General features: G+C 40.0%; 1 protein-coding gene across 1 annotated transcript; it reads right to left on the minus strand.

The window, feature by feature from the left end:
- On the minus strand, positions 1-16,728 carry LOC142933627 (ATP-binding cassette sub-family C member 12-like). Its single transcript, XM_076077784.1, has 30 exons — positions 16,678-16,728; positions 16,178-16,326; positions 15,893-16,039; positions 15,492-15,639; positions 14,835-15,071; positions 13,393-13,566; positions 12,557-12,704; positions 11,687-11,835; positions 11,440-11,547; positions 10,740-10,973; positions 10,580-10,651; positions 10,225-10,349; positions 9,563-9,635; positions 8,564-8,767; positions 8,060-8,194; positions 7,664-7,760; positions 7,078-7,128; positions 6,634-6,726; positions 6,363-6,521; positions 5,654-5,865; positions 4,694-4,920; positions 4,387-4,524; positions 3,150-3,339; positions 2,960-3,049; positions 2,537-2,726; positions 1,924-2,083; positions 1,723-1,801; positions 1,019-1,132; positions 176-340; positions 1-93 (listed from the first exon to the last, which is right to left on the minus strand). Exons 1-30 carry the CDS (start codon positions 16,726-16,728, stop codon positions 1-3), a joined length of 4,212 nt encoding a protein of 1,403 aa, XP_075933899.1.
- Between the last annotated feature and the right edge of the window lie 1,603 nt (positions 16,729-18,331).

The following is an 18,331-nucleotide window of genomic DNA, read 5'->3' on the forward strand; positions in this document are numbered from 1 at the left end:
TCAGGTGTTCACAGTGTTAGCAGCTGCGAGGAGTGAGGAGAACAGAGAGTCTGGTCTTTGCTTCAGCACATCTGGATGGTCAAACTCAGCCACCTGTCGGACAAATCCCTTACTGTTAGTCTCGGATTAGAAGCACATAAACTTTATCTTCATCCTTTTTTTTAATCTCTCAAACCTTTCCGTTGTCCATGACCAGAATACGATCTGCATGCATCACAGTGTTGATACGATGGGCGATGGTGAGCATGGTGCAGTCCTGAAAGGCTTCTTTGATGGTGGTCTGGATCAAGGCGTCTGTCTCTGCATCGATGGATGCTGTTGCCTCATCCAAAAGAATGATCTGTTGGACAACAGGAGGGACAGTAAGTCCAGACGAAGAGAAAAATACTGGTTGTGGTGGATTAATTGATGCAAATGTGAATAATATCAATATCACAGGCAGTTAGTTTGGTTAGTTTTACAGTCTTTTTTACAGTGTTTTCATTTCATTCAGTCACATAAGGATGATAATTACTGAGGTCAGGTTTAATAAGTTACATATTACAAGTTAACATTTAACCTAATAAATTCTTTCCAGTGTTCAAGAGACACCATAATCATATTTTCAATCGCTTCAAGATCAGAATATCAATGAATACAGACGCAAATAATGAATAAATATACAAATGCATTCTGCCTGTAGAAAACAATCTTGAGTTTATCAGCAGGACACAGAAAACATAAAAAATACAGAATGCGGTTATTTAAACAGGCAACAGGCTACAGAGAGGAAACACTGCTGCTCTGGCATTGATGATAGCTGTGTGTCTTCTTAGTATTAGTACAGTGATCCTGTCTGCAGACACAAACTCCATCAGAAGTCTCTACAGCTGTTAAAGCCCACTGACCGCTGATCAGATAATCAGGACGAAACCATGACAGATATGTGGCAGTAGTAATCCAGTGGCTGTTCAGCGGATGAAAAGTTGGGAAGTGTGTAAATAGCAAGAAATCAGAAGACAGAAATTCATGTACAAACCTTGGAGTTGCGTAGTAGTGCTCTAGCCATACATATGAGTTGTCTCTCTCCTACAGAGAAGTTCTCTCCATTCTCCAGCACTGTTGCCTGTAGTTTCCCCTCCAGTCTGGAGATCTAAGGAAACAAAACAATACTCATTGAACCACTTATACGTCTGCTACTACCACCTCTAAGAGTAACCTATACTGACTATGATCAAATAATGATATAAAAACCCCAAGTTTGTAAAATAGTCAAAGCTACCAACTAAAAATTGCTACTTACACATTACTGCATCGGCAATAATAATCTAATGATTTCATTGTGTAACACTCACAGGGTGCATTTTCCTACTGTGTACTTTTACTTCGATACATTAAGTACACAAAGCTCATGACACTTCAGTACTTAAACTCAAGTAAGATCTTACATACAGTGACTTTACTTGTGAGCATTTTAACAGTGTGGTATTGCTACTTTTACTTAAGTAAAGAATTGAATACTTCTTCCACCAATGCTACGGTTCATAATATATTTGAAAATAAGGGTTCAATAACATCAATACACCACTAAGACAGCTACTATCTGGTCAGATAACATTTCACTTCAAGATATGTGAAAAGAAATCGCTGCACGCTAGCTAAAAAGATTTCGTCTGGATAACTGATTCCACTCTCTAATGAAACTGTTAATGTACTGTGCTTCATATTGTCCAGCGAACATACCGAGTCCTTCATGTAGGTCTTCTCCAGCGCCGCCCAGATCTCCTCATCATTGAAGTTATTGAAGGGGTCTAAGTTGTACCTGGAGGAAAGGACATGCACCATCAGAGTTGGCGAGCCAGTGACTAACCCACCACAGTGGGAGCAGTGTGTACCTGTGTGTAAACATAAAGCTCTATGGAGTTAGGGGTTAGCTTAGGTTACCTGACTGTTCCAATGAATAGCACAGGATCCTGGGGAATGATAGACAATTTGCTGCGCAGATCCTGCAGACCAATGGCCGTAATGTCCACGCCATCTATCAGGATGGTCCCTGATGCTGGCTCCACCAGCCTGAACAAAGCCACGCCTAGAGAGGACTTCCCTACAGAAATAAAGGACAACAGTAACCCTAATGGTTTACAGAGGCAGGTCCCCTTAGCACCCTACAGCCATGTCTCTACAAGTCAACACTCTAATCCAAGTAAGTTCTTTCATTTACACATCTAAATCAAAAGGTCCTGTTAAACTGGGCGATCAACATTTGCATTGCAGAAGATATATTATGATCAATATAGACTATAGGTTTTGTGATTTATTGTAATGCATATATGTTGCTTATTATACGATATGACGTATTGAAATAAGTAAAATTGTGTGCGTATTTAGGACTGTTCAAGATTCAACTCTGATAATTAGTGATAGTTTCCTTCAATCAATCAAATAATTTGAATATGTCTGAGTCATCTTGACATTTTCTGATTTGCCCATTTTCACTAAACTCAACCTGCATGAAAAACAAAGTTATGAGTAAAAACTGCTGGAGTCAAGGTCTTACCAGAGCCTGTCCTTCCCACAATGCCCAGCTTCTCTCCAGCTCGGATGAAGAAATCGAGTCCGTTCAGGACAATGGGTGTATTTTCTCGGTACCTCATCTTATAGTCCTGGAAGGTGATGGTTCCGCTCTTCGGCCAATCCTCTGGGACTTGGGCCTCCTTTATTTGCCTGGGGGCCTCAGACTTACAACCCTGTACACAATAAAGAACTACTTTGAGGGAGGGGAAAGGAAGTGTGTCAGAGAAAAATTTACTTCATAGTAAATAAATTCCCTTCAACTATTAGCTTTAGAAACTGTTGTCCTTTAGTAGTTTAATGGACAGTAAAAGACCAGTAAAAAATGGATGGATTGTTGGTAGTTGTCACGTAGCCTGTGTACATGTGTATCATTATTTTTCAGAGGCAGAGATGTTTAGAGTCTGACCGTGATGTATTCCTGCAGCCGCTCCACTGAGTTGAATCTAGCCTCCACCTCCGTCGCCTCCCTCACTGTATACTGAAGCATGCCTGTCAGCTGGACAACACATCAACATCTTTAAATACACACGTTGCAGTTGCTCTCAATCTATCTTTACAAAAATAAAAGGTTCATTCATTTTCTGTTCCAAACTCACCTGTATGGTGTAGGACAAGGCCAAGCCTTTCAAAGACGGACTGATGAAGTCATTACTGCTGAGCACAACGAACAGAGACACCAACAAGGTCATGGTTGAAGCCATGGAGTCCAGGCAGAAGGAGAGCCAACGTGTTCCAGAGTGAAACAATAAATAGTGGTTGGAGTTGATGTCATTCAGTGACTTGAACCTGCAATGTGATAAAGAACATGCAGGTTTGTGAACATACATACTGTACCGCCTCACCCCAATGATCGGTAACACAGCATTTACGATGCAGACCAGACACTGACTGAAACATCACCTGCTACTTTTGCACTGCATCTAACGATAAAGCAAGGAAACTCTATGAGTGAGTGTCCTTTGCTTATCTGGAGAACTGTTGATTTGATCTACTTCAAACTTGGCGGTTGTATTGCTGGGGACCCAAGGGAATGCAGTGTCAAATGTGGTGCGATTTGATCAGTTGGTGGCACTACAACAACAAACTTTGCGTTTTGGCCCGAAACTTTAGAGCTGTAAGTGACAAAATTCGCAACGTTTTGTTTGTTGTTCTGTCATAGATTTAATGCTATTTTTTTCACTTTACTGAAAGCCAACAATTGTCACAGCTCTGCCCCTTCTCTCCTGTCTCTTTATTTCTCACTCACCTCACTCTACTATCAGCCTCCCTCATCATCAGCCTAACTCCCTTCACCTGCCTCTGTTCACTAATCAAGCACTCCCTCCTCATCAGCACAACTACCCTCCCCTGCCTCTCAGTCACTCCTTGCCAGATCATTGGCATGTCTACCCGCCCGTTTGGCTCATCCTTTTCCCGGTTTCCCCGTCTGCCTGCCCTGCTGGATTTCCCCCCTCGTCTCTTGTCTCGTCCATGGATTCCCTGTTGTGTTCCTGTAAGTTTCCTGTTCTGATTTCATTATTCATTAAATACCTGCTTCACTCTACTTCTGGTCTTGTCTGCATTTGAGTCCTCCACCACACCCCGTGACAACAATGACCTCTTAGGGTAACTTAAAATCAGGTTATAATGCATTATATTAGTTATTGCAATGCGTTACTCTAACTCTCTAATGTATTCGAACTATGGGAATTATAATACACTGATTTAAATGTGCATCAAGATAAATTTTCTGCCATTTTAAACTGTGTCCAAATGTCACCCAGACAACGCTGCAAACAGCAATATGAGGAGCCACACAGTTGAGAATCATGTCGAGGAACTTTGCTATCTTACAGTCTTATGTGTCTGTCTCTTATGTTGTAGGCATGGATGGTGCTGAGGCCCTGCAGGGTAGAGGTGGTGAGAGAGATGCAGGGAGAACGGCTGACGTTCTCCATCCTCTTCATCTGACGGATACTCCTCTGGAAGATACTGGAGATGAATCACAACTGATATATTTAGTTTGCCTTTAAAGAACTCTTGTACTGAACCTGCTTTTAAGACGTGCAACAATTTAAATGAATGTGAATTGCTACGATCCTATTTTCCAAAAGTACCCATACAAATAATTTTTTCCATGTTTAAACTGGTATCAACTCACAAGAGAATGAGGCCGAACAAAGCTCCAATGAAAACCACAGCTGCCAGCATCGGGGGGAAGACTGCCGAGATGGTGATGATGGTGAAGGTGACCAGCAGAGTAAACTGCAAGAAAGGGTCCATGTGGAGGGGAAGGACCGTGTCCACCTCCTCTTGATCTTTGGAGAAGCGGTTGAGAATGCGTCCTGTTGGCGTCGTGTCAAAGAAACTCATGGGACTGGAGAAGATCTGAGAAAGGAAAACAAAAAAAAACTCATCCTAAACGTATATTTATAGGGAGTAGTTAATATGAGGGGGATGAGGGGGGGGGGGGGGGGGTGGCATTGCCTTTGTTCATAAAATGACCAAAATGCATCACCCTTGTTCAGCTCCCATCCCTCCTCTCCATCCCCTAGTAGCAGAGTGAGGGCGGGGCCAGAGGGGTTGTTTAATTGAATATGTTAGTCTAGTCTGTCTCATTAATTGATGTGACTGAGGTTTTGTGCAAGTCAGGGAAAGAATCCGTGGCTCCGACCATGGCTATGAAATATATATCCATCGTGAAGACGTAGACGCATTTATAATTGTGACTTTTCTCTTGGTCCCTCCCTTCTGTCTGTAATACCTTGTCCTTAGGTTATATTTTCCTTTATTTTGACATTTCATTATTTCCTGTTCTATTTTGTGTCACTCACCTCTCCTCTCGTTTCAGATGCTTCACTTCCTGCCCTTGTGTGTTTTGCCTGATTACCTGACGGATCTCCTGTGTTCTGAACCTTTTTCTGAGAAGTAAAGATGTTTCTTTCTGCATCTTATCCTGCTCTCTGGATCGTGCATTTGAGTCCTTACCCTGTGGTTCCATCAGTCGTAACAGCAAACTATATGGAAAATTCTTAACAGATTTTTTAAACGATCGTATATTAAATTCAGTAAACATGGTTATGTTTGATGGTATGGCTGGGGGTCAGCCATCCAACAGTACCTTCTTGAACATGGAGTTGTGGAGGTTGGTGGCTGCATTCAAGGTCACCCAAGTGTAGGAGAAGCATTTGATGACGGCAAGTGTCACCATGACGACCACCATCACGCCATAAATAAGTTGGTAGAAGCGCAGGTGAGGGTTTTGTGAGACGTCTCCTTGGTTTGAGGTTGTGTGATTGGATGACTTAAAAAAAACAGAAAATATATGATGTTAGTGGAAACCAGGTCCAGAGAGACAATTTATCAACGCAACATATTTTTTTGAATATGTTTCGTACTATTGTGAATACAATCGTCAACAATTCGTTGCAGACTTGTGGAAATAAAATATTCCATCACATATTTAGCACAGTTTACTACAGTTATACAGTTAAGTTCTATCTGTTCAATATAAGCACACCACCTCTATCGCTGTCAATATAGACAAAACCAGTTTGGTTCAGCCGTAAACACAGACAGTGAAGTTATGTGAGGTAAAATAATTTGCAGAGCACATGCAGCAATACCAACATCTGTGCACATCTGACCAACTATGTGAAAAAAGTGTGTGGCTGTTGAAAGGTTGGGTAAAACAGACACTCTTTGAAGAGAGCTATTCACAACCCTCAAGACTTTTTATGAAACATGCCCATTGGAGCATGAAAAAGTCTTTCCAGCTGTGGGAAGTCACAAACTTACTGAAAACACATTCAAATGAAACCAGGGGTGTGTGTATGTATGTATGTATGTATGTATGTATGAGAGAGAGAGCGATATGGTTCTCACCCCGTCACCCTGCCCCAGCCAGAAGCTGAGCCACCAGTTGCTGACGGCTGTGGATCCAATCATCAGGACCAAGTTCAGGATGGTGAGGAAGCTTACTGTGTAGCCTGCAGCACAGTCACGTCAAAAATCATCAACCAGGTTGTCCATGTGTGAATTGTGTATTATTGCATATATCACGACAATGCATTTGTGTGTGTGTGCTGTCGGTGTTCAAACCTCCAGCTGCCTTGCAGTATTGCTGGTAGACTCTCCAGGAGACGGCACCTTCTGTGGTGGACTCCTGACTGACCAGCTGATCATCGACAGGTGCTTAAGAGGGAGAAAAGTGAAAACCATTGTAGAAAGGGGAGCAATAATTGTTGAAATGCGGGAATAACGGTGCACATATTATTTCCTGGAAGGCATTCATAATGTTGTGCTCATTTGTTGTGAACAGAAAAAGTGAAAAACTAAGAAAGATATCTTGAGAGAGATGCTGTTCAACCATCCAGCCAGCACTTCTGGCCACTTGACACACGGACCCTTTGTCTTTAACGTGTCTTTAATGTTCCCACATTAAAATGGAACCAAATGAGTCCGACATCCTTGCAGAGACTGGATGTGTTAGATCTGAACTTCACTGACATCAGAGTTATTATTTAATACGTTTTCCAGACTCACATCTTTGGTTAGTCGTCATTCCATCGTCCATTTCATCCGACATGTCAAATGCTGAAAGAGAACACAGATGTGGAAGGGAGATATCAATAAAATAAAATATCTGTCATCTTTATGCTGTAGACCGTAATAAGGACACACATGCCCAAATAAAACAATGATAGGAGTATATTAACAGTCAGGATTGTAGATTTGTTGCCCTGTCTTCTATTGTTTTACAAAGCTTTGACAAAGTAGATTGTCCTTTATTTTGTCGACCAAGGTCCCTTTGTTACCTCGATGGACAGCTGACTACCTTTTACCTTCTTCTGTTTTTGTATTGACACAAATGGCACTTTGGTCCAAAAAGAATTGGGTCAAAAGTAAAGCAGAATTGTATAGAATATCCCCGACTGCTGATGCTCTATAAATTGCTTTCAGGCAATAATGTGCGACACTCCCAGTGTGTCTTTGTACTAAACTCTATAATAATCTCCAGCCTTGTTTTCGTTAATTATAAATTATTAAATGATGTATTGCGGCATCTAAAATGATCCTATATCAACTATTTTAGATGGAAAAAAAAAATTATGTTTTCTTGATTCCATACCTGGGTTCACTAACCCAATGTCGGTGCTTTCTCTAAGCTCAATGTCCCTCAGCTGGGCAGCGTCTTGGGGAGACATTTCCTCCTCCTCATTCGGAGTCTGAATGACAAAGCAAAAACGCAGTGATACTGCTGAGTCTGGACAAGTTGACGACAACTCACTTTCACCCTAAAGTAAATGATGAATCGTTAACTTGTGACCTAGTACAAGACATGTTTCTGCCTCCTATAAACCTCTGACACATTTGGTTTACAGCTTACGTGCATCGGTTTATTGTTTTTAAGCTAAAAACCAATAAAGAACCGGTGAAAGGTTTTGCAGCTAGTAAAACATGGAGATAAGACACATAAGAAAGCTATAGTACATTAGAGTTTTGTACTGTAGATTTCCGTTTTTACCTCGGGCTGTTCCATGTGGTAGTTGCTGATGAGCTGAGCATAGCGTGCATTGGCTTTCATTAGGTCCTGGTGGTTTCCAGCCTCCTGCACCTCACCATCATCCAAAAGCATAATGTCATCACAGAACTCTAGATACTGACAGACACAAGTGAGGACAACCATGTCAACAAACCATCCCAGCACTGTGGCCAGAGTTCTACCTAACGTAGTCTAAACAGCACGTGTTTACATATATGACACTTGGCAGACGCTCTTATCTTGTGGTTTATAGTGACGCTCACAATTCACGATAAAAAAAACCTAATTGCTGCAATAAGAAACCACCTACTGGTGTTTGATTTACTTACTTAAATTGTTACTTGTTACGTTGGGGTTTACACAATAGGATGGATCTTCAAATCATTTTTTACGTGTTTTAAGTATGTAAATTGAATTGAGAAATGTAATTCTTAATATCAAGCTATTTAGGATTCACTATCTGCTAAAGAATAAAGCTGTGTCTACCTGGAGCTGGTGTGTAATCAGTATGATGGATTTTCCATGGAGCTCTTTCTTAATGCATTCCTCAAAGATGTGTTTCCCCACATGGGCATCTACAGCAGATAGTGGATCGTCAAAGAGGAAGATGTCCTTATTGGAGTAGACAGCTCTGGCCAGACTGATCCTCTGCTTCTGCCCCCCTGACAGATTCAGCCCTCGCTCTCCGATCTGCCAACAAAACAGCAGAAAGCTGATAAGATCACTGACAACACGTCACGATATGGTACATCACAAAATCTGCTTTTCCCTTTTACGAACTTACAACAATATAGAAGAAATAAAACTAATCGCAGTTTAAGATTAAGTCAGAAACATCCGTCAGACTTGGAACTGATCCCAAATTGTGTCACAAATTTGGATATGCCAAACTCAAACCTAAATAAATAGGTTTAGTATTCAACTTGTAATTATTTAGTTGAACTAAATAATTACAAGTTGAATACTAGACCTATTTATTTATTTATTAACTAAATTAGTTCTGACTCAGACTTGAACATACCATTCATTTACATCATGTAATACTTTGTTTTTTTGTAAAATGACTGTACTTTGCACACTAGATGAATTTTCGGTGAACATCTAGTTTTAGTGTCAGTTTCATGAATGAATTGCTTTGGGAGACAGTCAAAAATAACATAATTGGCAGAGTTTGAGGTATATTTTTTTGTTATTTAAATGGTGTACAAAACAATTCGAAATAAAATAATGTTGTTACTAACAAAAATACAAGATTAAAATGGGCTTTAAAACAGTTCAAAGAAAGAAAAGCGAGCTGGATTATTGATTGTACCAACTAATGTTTACCTTATTCCATCTTTTGTTAATGCTAATGTCTGCAAGGGGTTTCCTACCCCTCTTCAGAGGGTGTTAGCTTTAAAAGTTCCACTCAGCTTGTAAGAAATCATTCAAAAGCAAAACAAACATTCAGCTCGGGGAGTTTTGAGTACAGCAGAAGGCCCTCACCTCAGTTTGATCACCATATGGGAGGATATCCAGGTCAGCTCTGAGACTGCAGACATCCACAACTCTGTTGTATCTGTGGAGGAAGACAATCAGTTACCTTAATGTCAAGAGACAGCGACGTATAGTGTATTCAACTGAGCCATTTTAAAGATAAGATTTGAATATTGAATATATATATGAATATTTTGGAACAACATGTTTTTATTACGTCAGTCAGGTCTGCTGCATGTTGACTTTCGCTCCAGTATGTACTTCATACAAGATAATGATTACAGCACAACTATGGGCCTAACCACCGTCATAAATGCCAGCTGAATGACGTGACACAGCAAATTACTTGACACATCTGTGGCAGCATTGAGTGGTTTCCTAATAACAATCCTGTCAGATAACAGAGATGACCTCTTGTTTGACTACCTTGCCAGATGCGAACTGACAGTGATAAAAGGAACTTTCTCCATTTATTACATTTGTTACGTGAGATAACCTCAAAAGAAAATACCTATTCATGCCTTGTTGTAATGGTCTGTGTAACTGCAACGATGAGGAACATTGGTTAAATATTAACATCATAAACGGTATCCAGTTCACGATACCTCCTTTTGTTTCCATATTCAAAAGCTCTGTGGTTACTTATGTTTGTGGGTTAAGTGATTATATACTTGGACTGGTCAAGAGGTTCCCCCATCAGGATGTTTTCTTGAACAGTCCCATGAAATATCCAGGCCTGCTGGGAAACGTAGGCAAACGTCCCATCAGCTGTGAGGGAGCCCTGCTGAAGGTGCATCTAAAATATAAAAGTGAGCAGACCACCATGAGGAAACCTGTTCGTTACATGGCATCAGTTAGATCTGGTTTATCAAAATGTAAATAAGGAGAATCATTTTTACATAACTGTGTAACAGAGTGGTAATAAAATGGTAAAAATCAACAGCCGATAGAAATGTCAAACTGTCAGGAACTTGCAGGGATTGTAAAAGAGAATAAAGAACAAAAAAGACAAAAGGAGGAGCCAACCTGTTCCAAAATGCTGGAAATCAGTGATGTCTTTCCACTCCCCACGTTTCCACAGATTCCAAGCAGGTTGCCCTTCAGGAGATAACACAGAGAGAGTTTGGGTTTAACCTTTAACCCTCTCTAGATCACCTTATTTATTCTCACCAGTTGTAAAACACACCTTAGGCAGTGTGAAAGAGATGTTTCTCAGGGTTGGCAAGGTTTCAGACTTCCCATTCTGGCACGTCTCCTCCACTTTGTGTCCCTTCTCCGCATTAACTGAGATGATGGGTAGAGAGTCTGGCTGGTTGGCTGGTTTGTTCCAGGAAAGTGTCGCATTTTTCATCACTATGGCTGAATCACTGTCTTTTCTCTGGATCAGGTAGGGCTCTGGATTCTGGATCAGCAATATTTTCTGAAATAGCCAAACATTGCATTCATAAGCTTTTTTGTTTTAACTGTAAAAATTAGATTTTAAGTGTGAACTTGTTCCACAACAGCAACAGACACAATGAAAGCTGGCAATGAAGTTGTAGCAAAGAAGATAGCTCCAATAACAATGAAAATGGAAAAACAATGACGTAATAATACAAATTTTCACATTTTAGAGATTAAAGGCAAGTGTGAAGTTTGCACTGCAGGTTGGTGTGCATGTTAAAACTCCATACAAGCTATTATTTATGTTTGAAATTAATAAAGATAAAATAAGAACCATATCGTTAGTCTGCAGATTATGAGCTCATCATTATTTATTATCACTAGAAGGCACAACCCTGCAGTTGGTATGGCTGGATGACATCACAGCAAGATGACTTTACGTAAGATCAGAGTAATAATGAATACCGTTGCCAGCTGAGCAGGACAAAAAGAGAGGAGTTTACCCTCAGTCGTTTTAGTGAAACAGCAGCCTCAGCCATGACCTTCACAGACAGGGGCATAATAGCCAAGCAGAACCTCAAGGAGTTGAAGATGGCGATGGTGGTGAAGGCCTGTTCATAAAAAAGAATGATGCTCACACTATACAACACTGACTCTTTTTTATCAGTACACCATAACCATGTAAATCACACAGTGGGCATGATGGCAAGGGTTGTTGTACTGCATGTGCTGCACTGCTGCAGTACTCACATCAGTTGTGTTGAGCTTCAAGCTCAACGAAGTGTGTACAATGAAGGTGAGAATGGTGGCCAAGGTGGGGATGATGCTGGTGATGCTAGTATTGGCGTTCTGGACGTAACTGACCTTCTGCAGTTCTTTCTTCTCATTTTTCCGGAATCCTAAGAGAGACAGCATCACATGTTTGGGGAACAATTTCATTTTTTATTCTACTTCTACTTCTATTAGCTGACACCGAAAGAGCATGGACTGGTGGAGGCAAGGGCACATGGGAACCCTAGATTTTAGTTTTGCCCAATGGAAAGTAGCACACGCGACTTTCATGATTGGGTTTGTGTTCATACAAAGGGACTGTATAAATAATAAACATGATATTTGTTCTTCAAGAAATGTCTGTTTAGCTAGTTTCCTGTTTTATTTAGAATGTCCCTGCCTCCTGTGTCTTGAGTTCACTTCATTACCTGCATTTGTATGTGTTCCCGCCTGTGTGATTGTCTGCCCCGCCCCTGATTGAATCCTCCTGTGTCGAATCATCTGCACCTCCACAGTGTCTCAGTGTCAGTTCGTCTGTTGTGCTACCTGTTTTGATCTACAATGATTCCTGGGATGATCCCTGCTCTTCTCTGCTGTGTTCCCTGCCGTGTTCCCTGTTAAGTACTTTTGTTTTCTTGGACTTTTTGTGACACATTTTTTAACTCCCCAGGTCTGCAAGTTTAGTTTTGAACATTTTCTTAACAATTAAAGTCACCGTTATTCATCCCTTTGTTCCCCCGTGTCTGTCTGCGTTTGGGTCAATCCCCTGCTACAATTTTTGCCTTAAACCCTGACAAGAAAGGTTAAAAACATGTTTGACTGGACAACAAAGTCTGTCTAACTTAATACCTGTGATCGTCTTTTCAAAGGAATCTTCCCAGGCGTACATCTTGATGAGCTTGATACTGTTGAGAATCTCATTCATTGTGCGAACACGGCTGTCTGTTATCAATATTGTTTTCCATTTGAATTTGTTGATGAGTTTGGCCAGGCCAAACTGAAAGCAGAAAAAGCAATATTAATCTTTGTGTTGTGGGAGAAAAATGTATTTGTCTTGAAATATATTTGTGTAAAATCAATGATATCCATAATTTAAAATGTATACATGTATATTCACAGAGACTTAGGGTATAAATTAATGTACAATGCTATTGTGAAGTTAGTTGGCTCCGGACAGCTCGATTTACTTGTATACTTTGTGATGCAAATACATCTGCGTGAACTGAAGAAAATTCAATCTCTCTTGTGTTCTGTGGGTGTTCGTTGCTGAGTTCCTAATAGTGAGATCCTGTAGTGTCTCACCACAAGTCAGATAGATAACAGTTACTGAGTCAGCTGTTAGGTGTTGAGTTTTAACATAAGTCAAAGAAGCTGAGCATCATCATCGACGACGGAATAAAACCCACAACAGTGTCAATTGAAAACAAGCCGCAAAGAGGAAAATAAAGATATGTTAGTGTGGTCCACGTTGATGGCTGAATTAGTTAGAATGAATTAATTGGAAAGCTCTAATTATTTGCCAACTACTAGATAATTAAAATGCATTTCTGTTTATAACCTTTGATTATTGCAGTACCTCTTTTTAGCTCTGATTGTGATGTGGCTCGATTAAATCTGAATCCATTTATTTTACACTTCATGAAAATATGTCTAATAACTGTTTGTGCGATTTCCAACATACAGACCTGTACTGGGATGAAGATGAGGTAGGTGCAGACTCCAGTCAGTGCGGTGTAGCCCAGAATGTAGCAGGCATAGACAATACACACAATAAAGAGCACTGGGGTGGACAGCACAAAGCTCCCAAACAATACTGCTTCGAATAATTTGTGGCCATCGTTGGTCAAAACACCAATCATCTGGATGGGAGAGGAGGAGAGAGACTGTAAAATACATTTGCCAAGATTGCTTTGCCAAGGCAAGTTGCTTGAACTAATGGTGAGAACAAGTGAATTCCACAGGATGTTTATGACAAATAAGTGTGGCCTTGTAAAACAGGATCAAAAACAAAGTTTAAAGACAAAGTGAAACCAATCACACACTTGTTTCATCATGACCATGTATGCAGCCTTTCAGAAATGCACACTCAAAGTCCCACCAGTCATTTTTTTTTTTACATTTGATGATATTTCAACAGCTTAATCAAAAATATCCAGCAAGTTTGGTGATGTTTGGACAAGCTGTCATTGATTTATGGCCAAATTTGCCCCATGCACATGTTAAGAACTAGTCTCGCCCCCTATTAAGTTATATTGAAATAGTTTCACACACATGGTTTAACATTGTCATGAAACATATCCTAGGAGTTTTGTATTGATTGGATGAACAGTTTCTGATTTATAGTCCAATTTGGATTGTGCCCCACTCATCTATTATATTGGAAGCGAAACTAGTGGTCGATTCGACTGAAACTTTCAGGGTATGTTTCAGCTACTCTTGTAGACATACCCTGCAAGACGATTGGTCAAACAATTGTTGAGTTAGGTATATTAATGTGCTGAGGCAGGAACCCTGGAAGTTCATTGGTCAATATCTTGAAAACTTTATAATATATCAACAAGGTTTTGATCATTTTGTGTGTGAGTACATTCTTGCGCCATCCTTTGGCCGATTGAAGTCAGATTTCTTGCAAGCACATGCACATCATATCCAGTTATTGGGCCAAGTTTCTATTTCTTGCTATTTCGAGCTCACAGGGAACCCCTTTGGAGCTAGAACCCTAAAAATGCAATATCAACTAAAATGTTTGATAAAAAGAAATGTATATATATATATATATATATATATATATATATATATTCAAGAAGGGCATTATGCAGTTGTCCCCTGTAACTCTAACTAGATGTGCACTTGATGTATGTCCACATTAAAAATAACCACACCATCAACATTTTATTCCTGCCTTCACTTCAGCTGCTGAGGAAGACTGCTACCTTTCTTTGACCTGGACTGACCCCAGTTTACATGTTAAACTCCACAAATCTAAAACAGACATGAGGTATATTGAAAATATATTTTCTTTCCACTACTTTCTACAGTTCACCAAGAGTAAGAAGATCTCTCAAATGATGGGCAAAGAGATTTTGGTGTATGAGATCGCTTTCCTAGAGAAATGCAGGAACCCTACCTCTCCCATTGAAATGCCGCTGTGCACCCGCAGAGAGATGACTTTCTGAAAGGCCACTGAAGAGAAGGCTCCCTTCAGTCTGACTGCAGTGCGCAGGTTCAACGCCCACAACAAGGATATCAGGAAGGCTTTGGCGAACTCAGTGGCGAACAAAGCGAAGGACAGACCAACACCGTAGGATATTGTGGACTTCTCTGGGTCCTCATTATAGTTCAAGATCTCATAGACCAGAACAGCCTGAGAGGACAGAGAAGTTTGTAACACACAAAAGAGCAGTACATATTAAACAACCTTTACATTTGTGTCATAAAACCTTTGTGATGTCACCCATAAAGCCTCATTTCTTGACCATTTTGCTGCATGATGAGAACTTTTACTTTTCAGGCTTTAAGTATATATAACAAGATATACACACAGATATCTGTGTATCTGTGTATATCTGTGTATTTTAAGTAAAGTTTTGAATGCAGTTCTTTTACTTGTAGTTGAGTATTTTACAGTGGTATACTTGCACTTTTACTTAAAAAAAGATCTGAGTTCTTCTTCAAGCACATTTACAGTGAATGTGATATTAGGAAAAACATCAGAAAAGGCTCCTGGATCTGGTATCCAATAGAGGAGGCACTGGTACTGATATTCAGCTTCAAATGTAATTACCGGGCCCACAAACGCTGCCACCATGGCAAGGACACCAACAGCGACGGAGAGAATCAGCCTGGTTCTTTGAAAGCGAAGGATTACACGGACCAGAGAGGCCTTCTCCAGGCCCACCTTTGCCACCTCTTCTTCCCAAAGTCTGTGGAGTCTGTGCACAAAACACAATATTAGCCTTATTCAATTATTACTCAAGTAAAACATTGACACACACACATGACCTCGACTTAATTAATAATTTCCCAGCATTTTCATGAGTCATTTTCCAGATTAGAATTTCAGCAGCTAGACTTGTAATGTCTATAAATATCTATAAATCTATAAATATACTGTCCTGTATTTCATTGCATCAAATGACAGTAGGGAAATGTGGGGGAGCCCATGAATCAACAAGAGTGTCAAACCTTTCTCCGCTGGTGTCGGCTACATCCAAAGGAGACAGGTTGAGAGAGCTCATGTCCAGCTTATTCTTGAACAAGGCCCACATCATGGGGGTCATCCATACAAAGGTTGCAAAGGACAGGAAACCTGCATTGTCCAGAGGGTGAGACCTAGACATGGAAACATCACCCAATATGCAATGGGGGCCAGTACAGTATCTGTCTGCTAACATGTCACCTTACATTTATTTATCAAATGAAATATAACAGCATCAAAACAAGACAAATGATGTCATCAATGACACTGACTGAGATGAGGACCAGCGGAAGGGTTTGAGGGTCTGAAGGCTCTGGCTGTATCTTCCAAACAGGGTAGGGTAGGATTTTTCTCTGTTGTCCAAATCAGTATGTTCTGAACTGGAGGCCACAGATCCAGTTCTCCGTCGGAAAACATCTTCCTGCTGAAGAGTCATAAACACAAAGAGACACAGTGATAGAATCAGACAGAAAGACAGAGTGGGACAGAGTAAGAGACAGAGATGGTGAGGAGAAGGAGAGACAGAGACACAGAGAGAGAAACAGAGACACAGAGAAAGAGACACAGAGAGAGAGACAGACACAGAGAGAGAGACACAGAGAGACACACAGAGAGAGAGAGAGAGATAGAGAGAGAGAGAGAGAGAATATTTTGTCAATATTCTAACTAAAGAGAGTCTCAAAAAGTGGATCAAACAAGTTTGCATCAAAAACACAGGATGTGAAGAGGCCGGAAGTGTACTGGTGGAAGCTGTTGTTTGTTCTAAACTTACAAAAGAGACTCCTCGGCTGTCGTTCTTCTCCAGAGAAAAGTCTTTCTTCATTTTGTCCTGTACCGAGGGAAACAAACATGCAGCGTTACTATTTCACTCGCCAACAAGAGATTTCAAATACTTTTAATAGCATCAACAGGGAGGGTGTAACCATTTCTTATTCTGCTGTGTAACGACATTACGGCTATTGTGTGTTTGAAGCTTACTCATTGCTCATTTCAACACAATCATCAGCAGTCATAAGAAATGCTGTCATTCAGGATGCTTTATGTATTATGTTGTGGAAGATTTCTACTGGAAAAGTAACAAAACTTCTTCGGGACAAGAGAGTTTTTGTTCACAAATCAATAATAAAGTCTTCAGAAGACTCAAAGTTGTCTTTTTCCGTTTATTCTCTTGCAAGAGGGAAGAAAACACAACAGCTACGTATTCAGTAGACTGTGTGAATGCTTCAAAATATGTAACACACAAGCCCCTTTATTTATACAGCAACAGGTTATTTCTCAAAAGTGCAGCACCCACGAGGGCTTCTCTGCTGCATCCAGCTGACTTTTCACAGCTTCGATACATTCAAGGTAACATGAGGTGTTTCAACCACCAGTTCTGATGACTGCTTAGTCTGCACTTTCTTTACTCCATGTAAGGAACAAGTTGTTCTTGCCACTTTGCAAGTAGTTTTTTTACTTTTCCAGTAGCCATTTTCCTTAATAGATGACACGCACGTTTTCGAGTTCACTGCGAGTTCACATCGAGGACACAAAGTTCAAATGCATATTTTTACCATTACAATTATAACTGTGATGACAAGTCACAAGGCATTACAACTGTGATCAAAATACTTTACTTGGTCAAATATCACAAATGTACCCGCATTGCATGAAAGGTTATAAAATCCAATCAAAAACAAAAAGTAAGATTGTAATGATTTCGATAAGGCTCAGGCAGAGGCATGCAGAATTTCAAACTTGTAAATATACATTTGTATACATTTTATATGTATACCACCCATATTGTGTTCATACATTATCCTTATATTTAAACTTTGCACTATTTCATTTCTTAGATTCTCATTTTTACTTGCATGACTTGAAATTTCAATTTCATTCATGCCTCGTACGTAACATCTGAAAATACAATGTGTTAATGAATTACAGGAATCCTATGTGCCTCTCACCTCCATTCACACTGTGTCAAAGTTCCAACAGCCAAATTAAATGAGGGTGTAGGAAATGAGTGAATGAGTCCATGTGACCCTTGTTACCGCACAGTTAAATACACAAACACACTCCTATGGAGTATTTCTGATCAGGTGTAACATCAATGTGTGTTATAATTTATTATGAGGACGGTACACCTAAAACCACCAACTTCTCCGTCTTCATAGCAGACCCTTTATACAAACTAGTATCTATTTGTAAAGAGGACTTTTTGCAACCTCAAGCATGAAAGACCATTTAAACATCTAGAGTAGTCCTCTCAGACATCTGACTGGACACAATCAAGCTTTTCTGGCAGGCGATTCTGAAACTTTAGTGCATGTAAATTTAAAAAAACGGATTAAATTAGCTAAACTTGAATTAAACTCAAAAACATCAGGTGCTATCTTAAATAAAGTTAGCCGACCAAAACCTAAATTAATATAAATTAACTAAAA

The sequence above is a fragment of the Anarhichas minor genome, unplaced genomic scaffold, assembly GCF_050575085.1.
Source record: "Anarhichas minor isolate MPS153535 unplaced genomic scaffold, ASM5057508v1 ptg000062l, whole genome shotgun sequence".
Classification (NCBI taxonomy): Eukaryota; Metazoa; Chordata; class Actinopteri; order Perciformes; family Anarhichadidae; genus Anarhichas; species Anarhichas minor.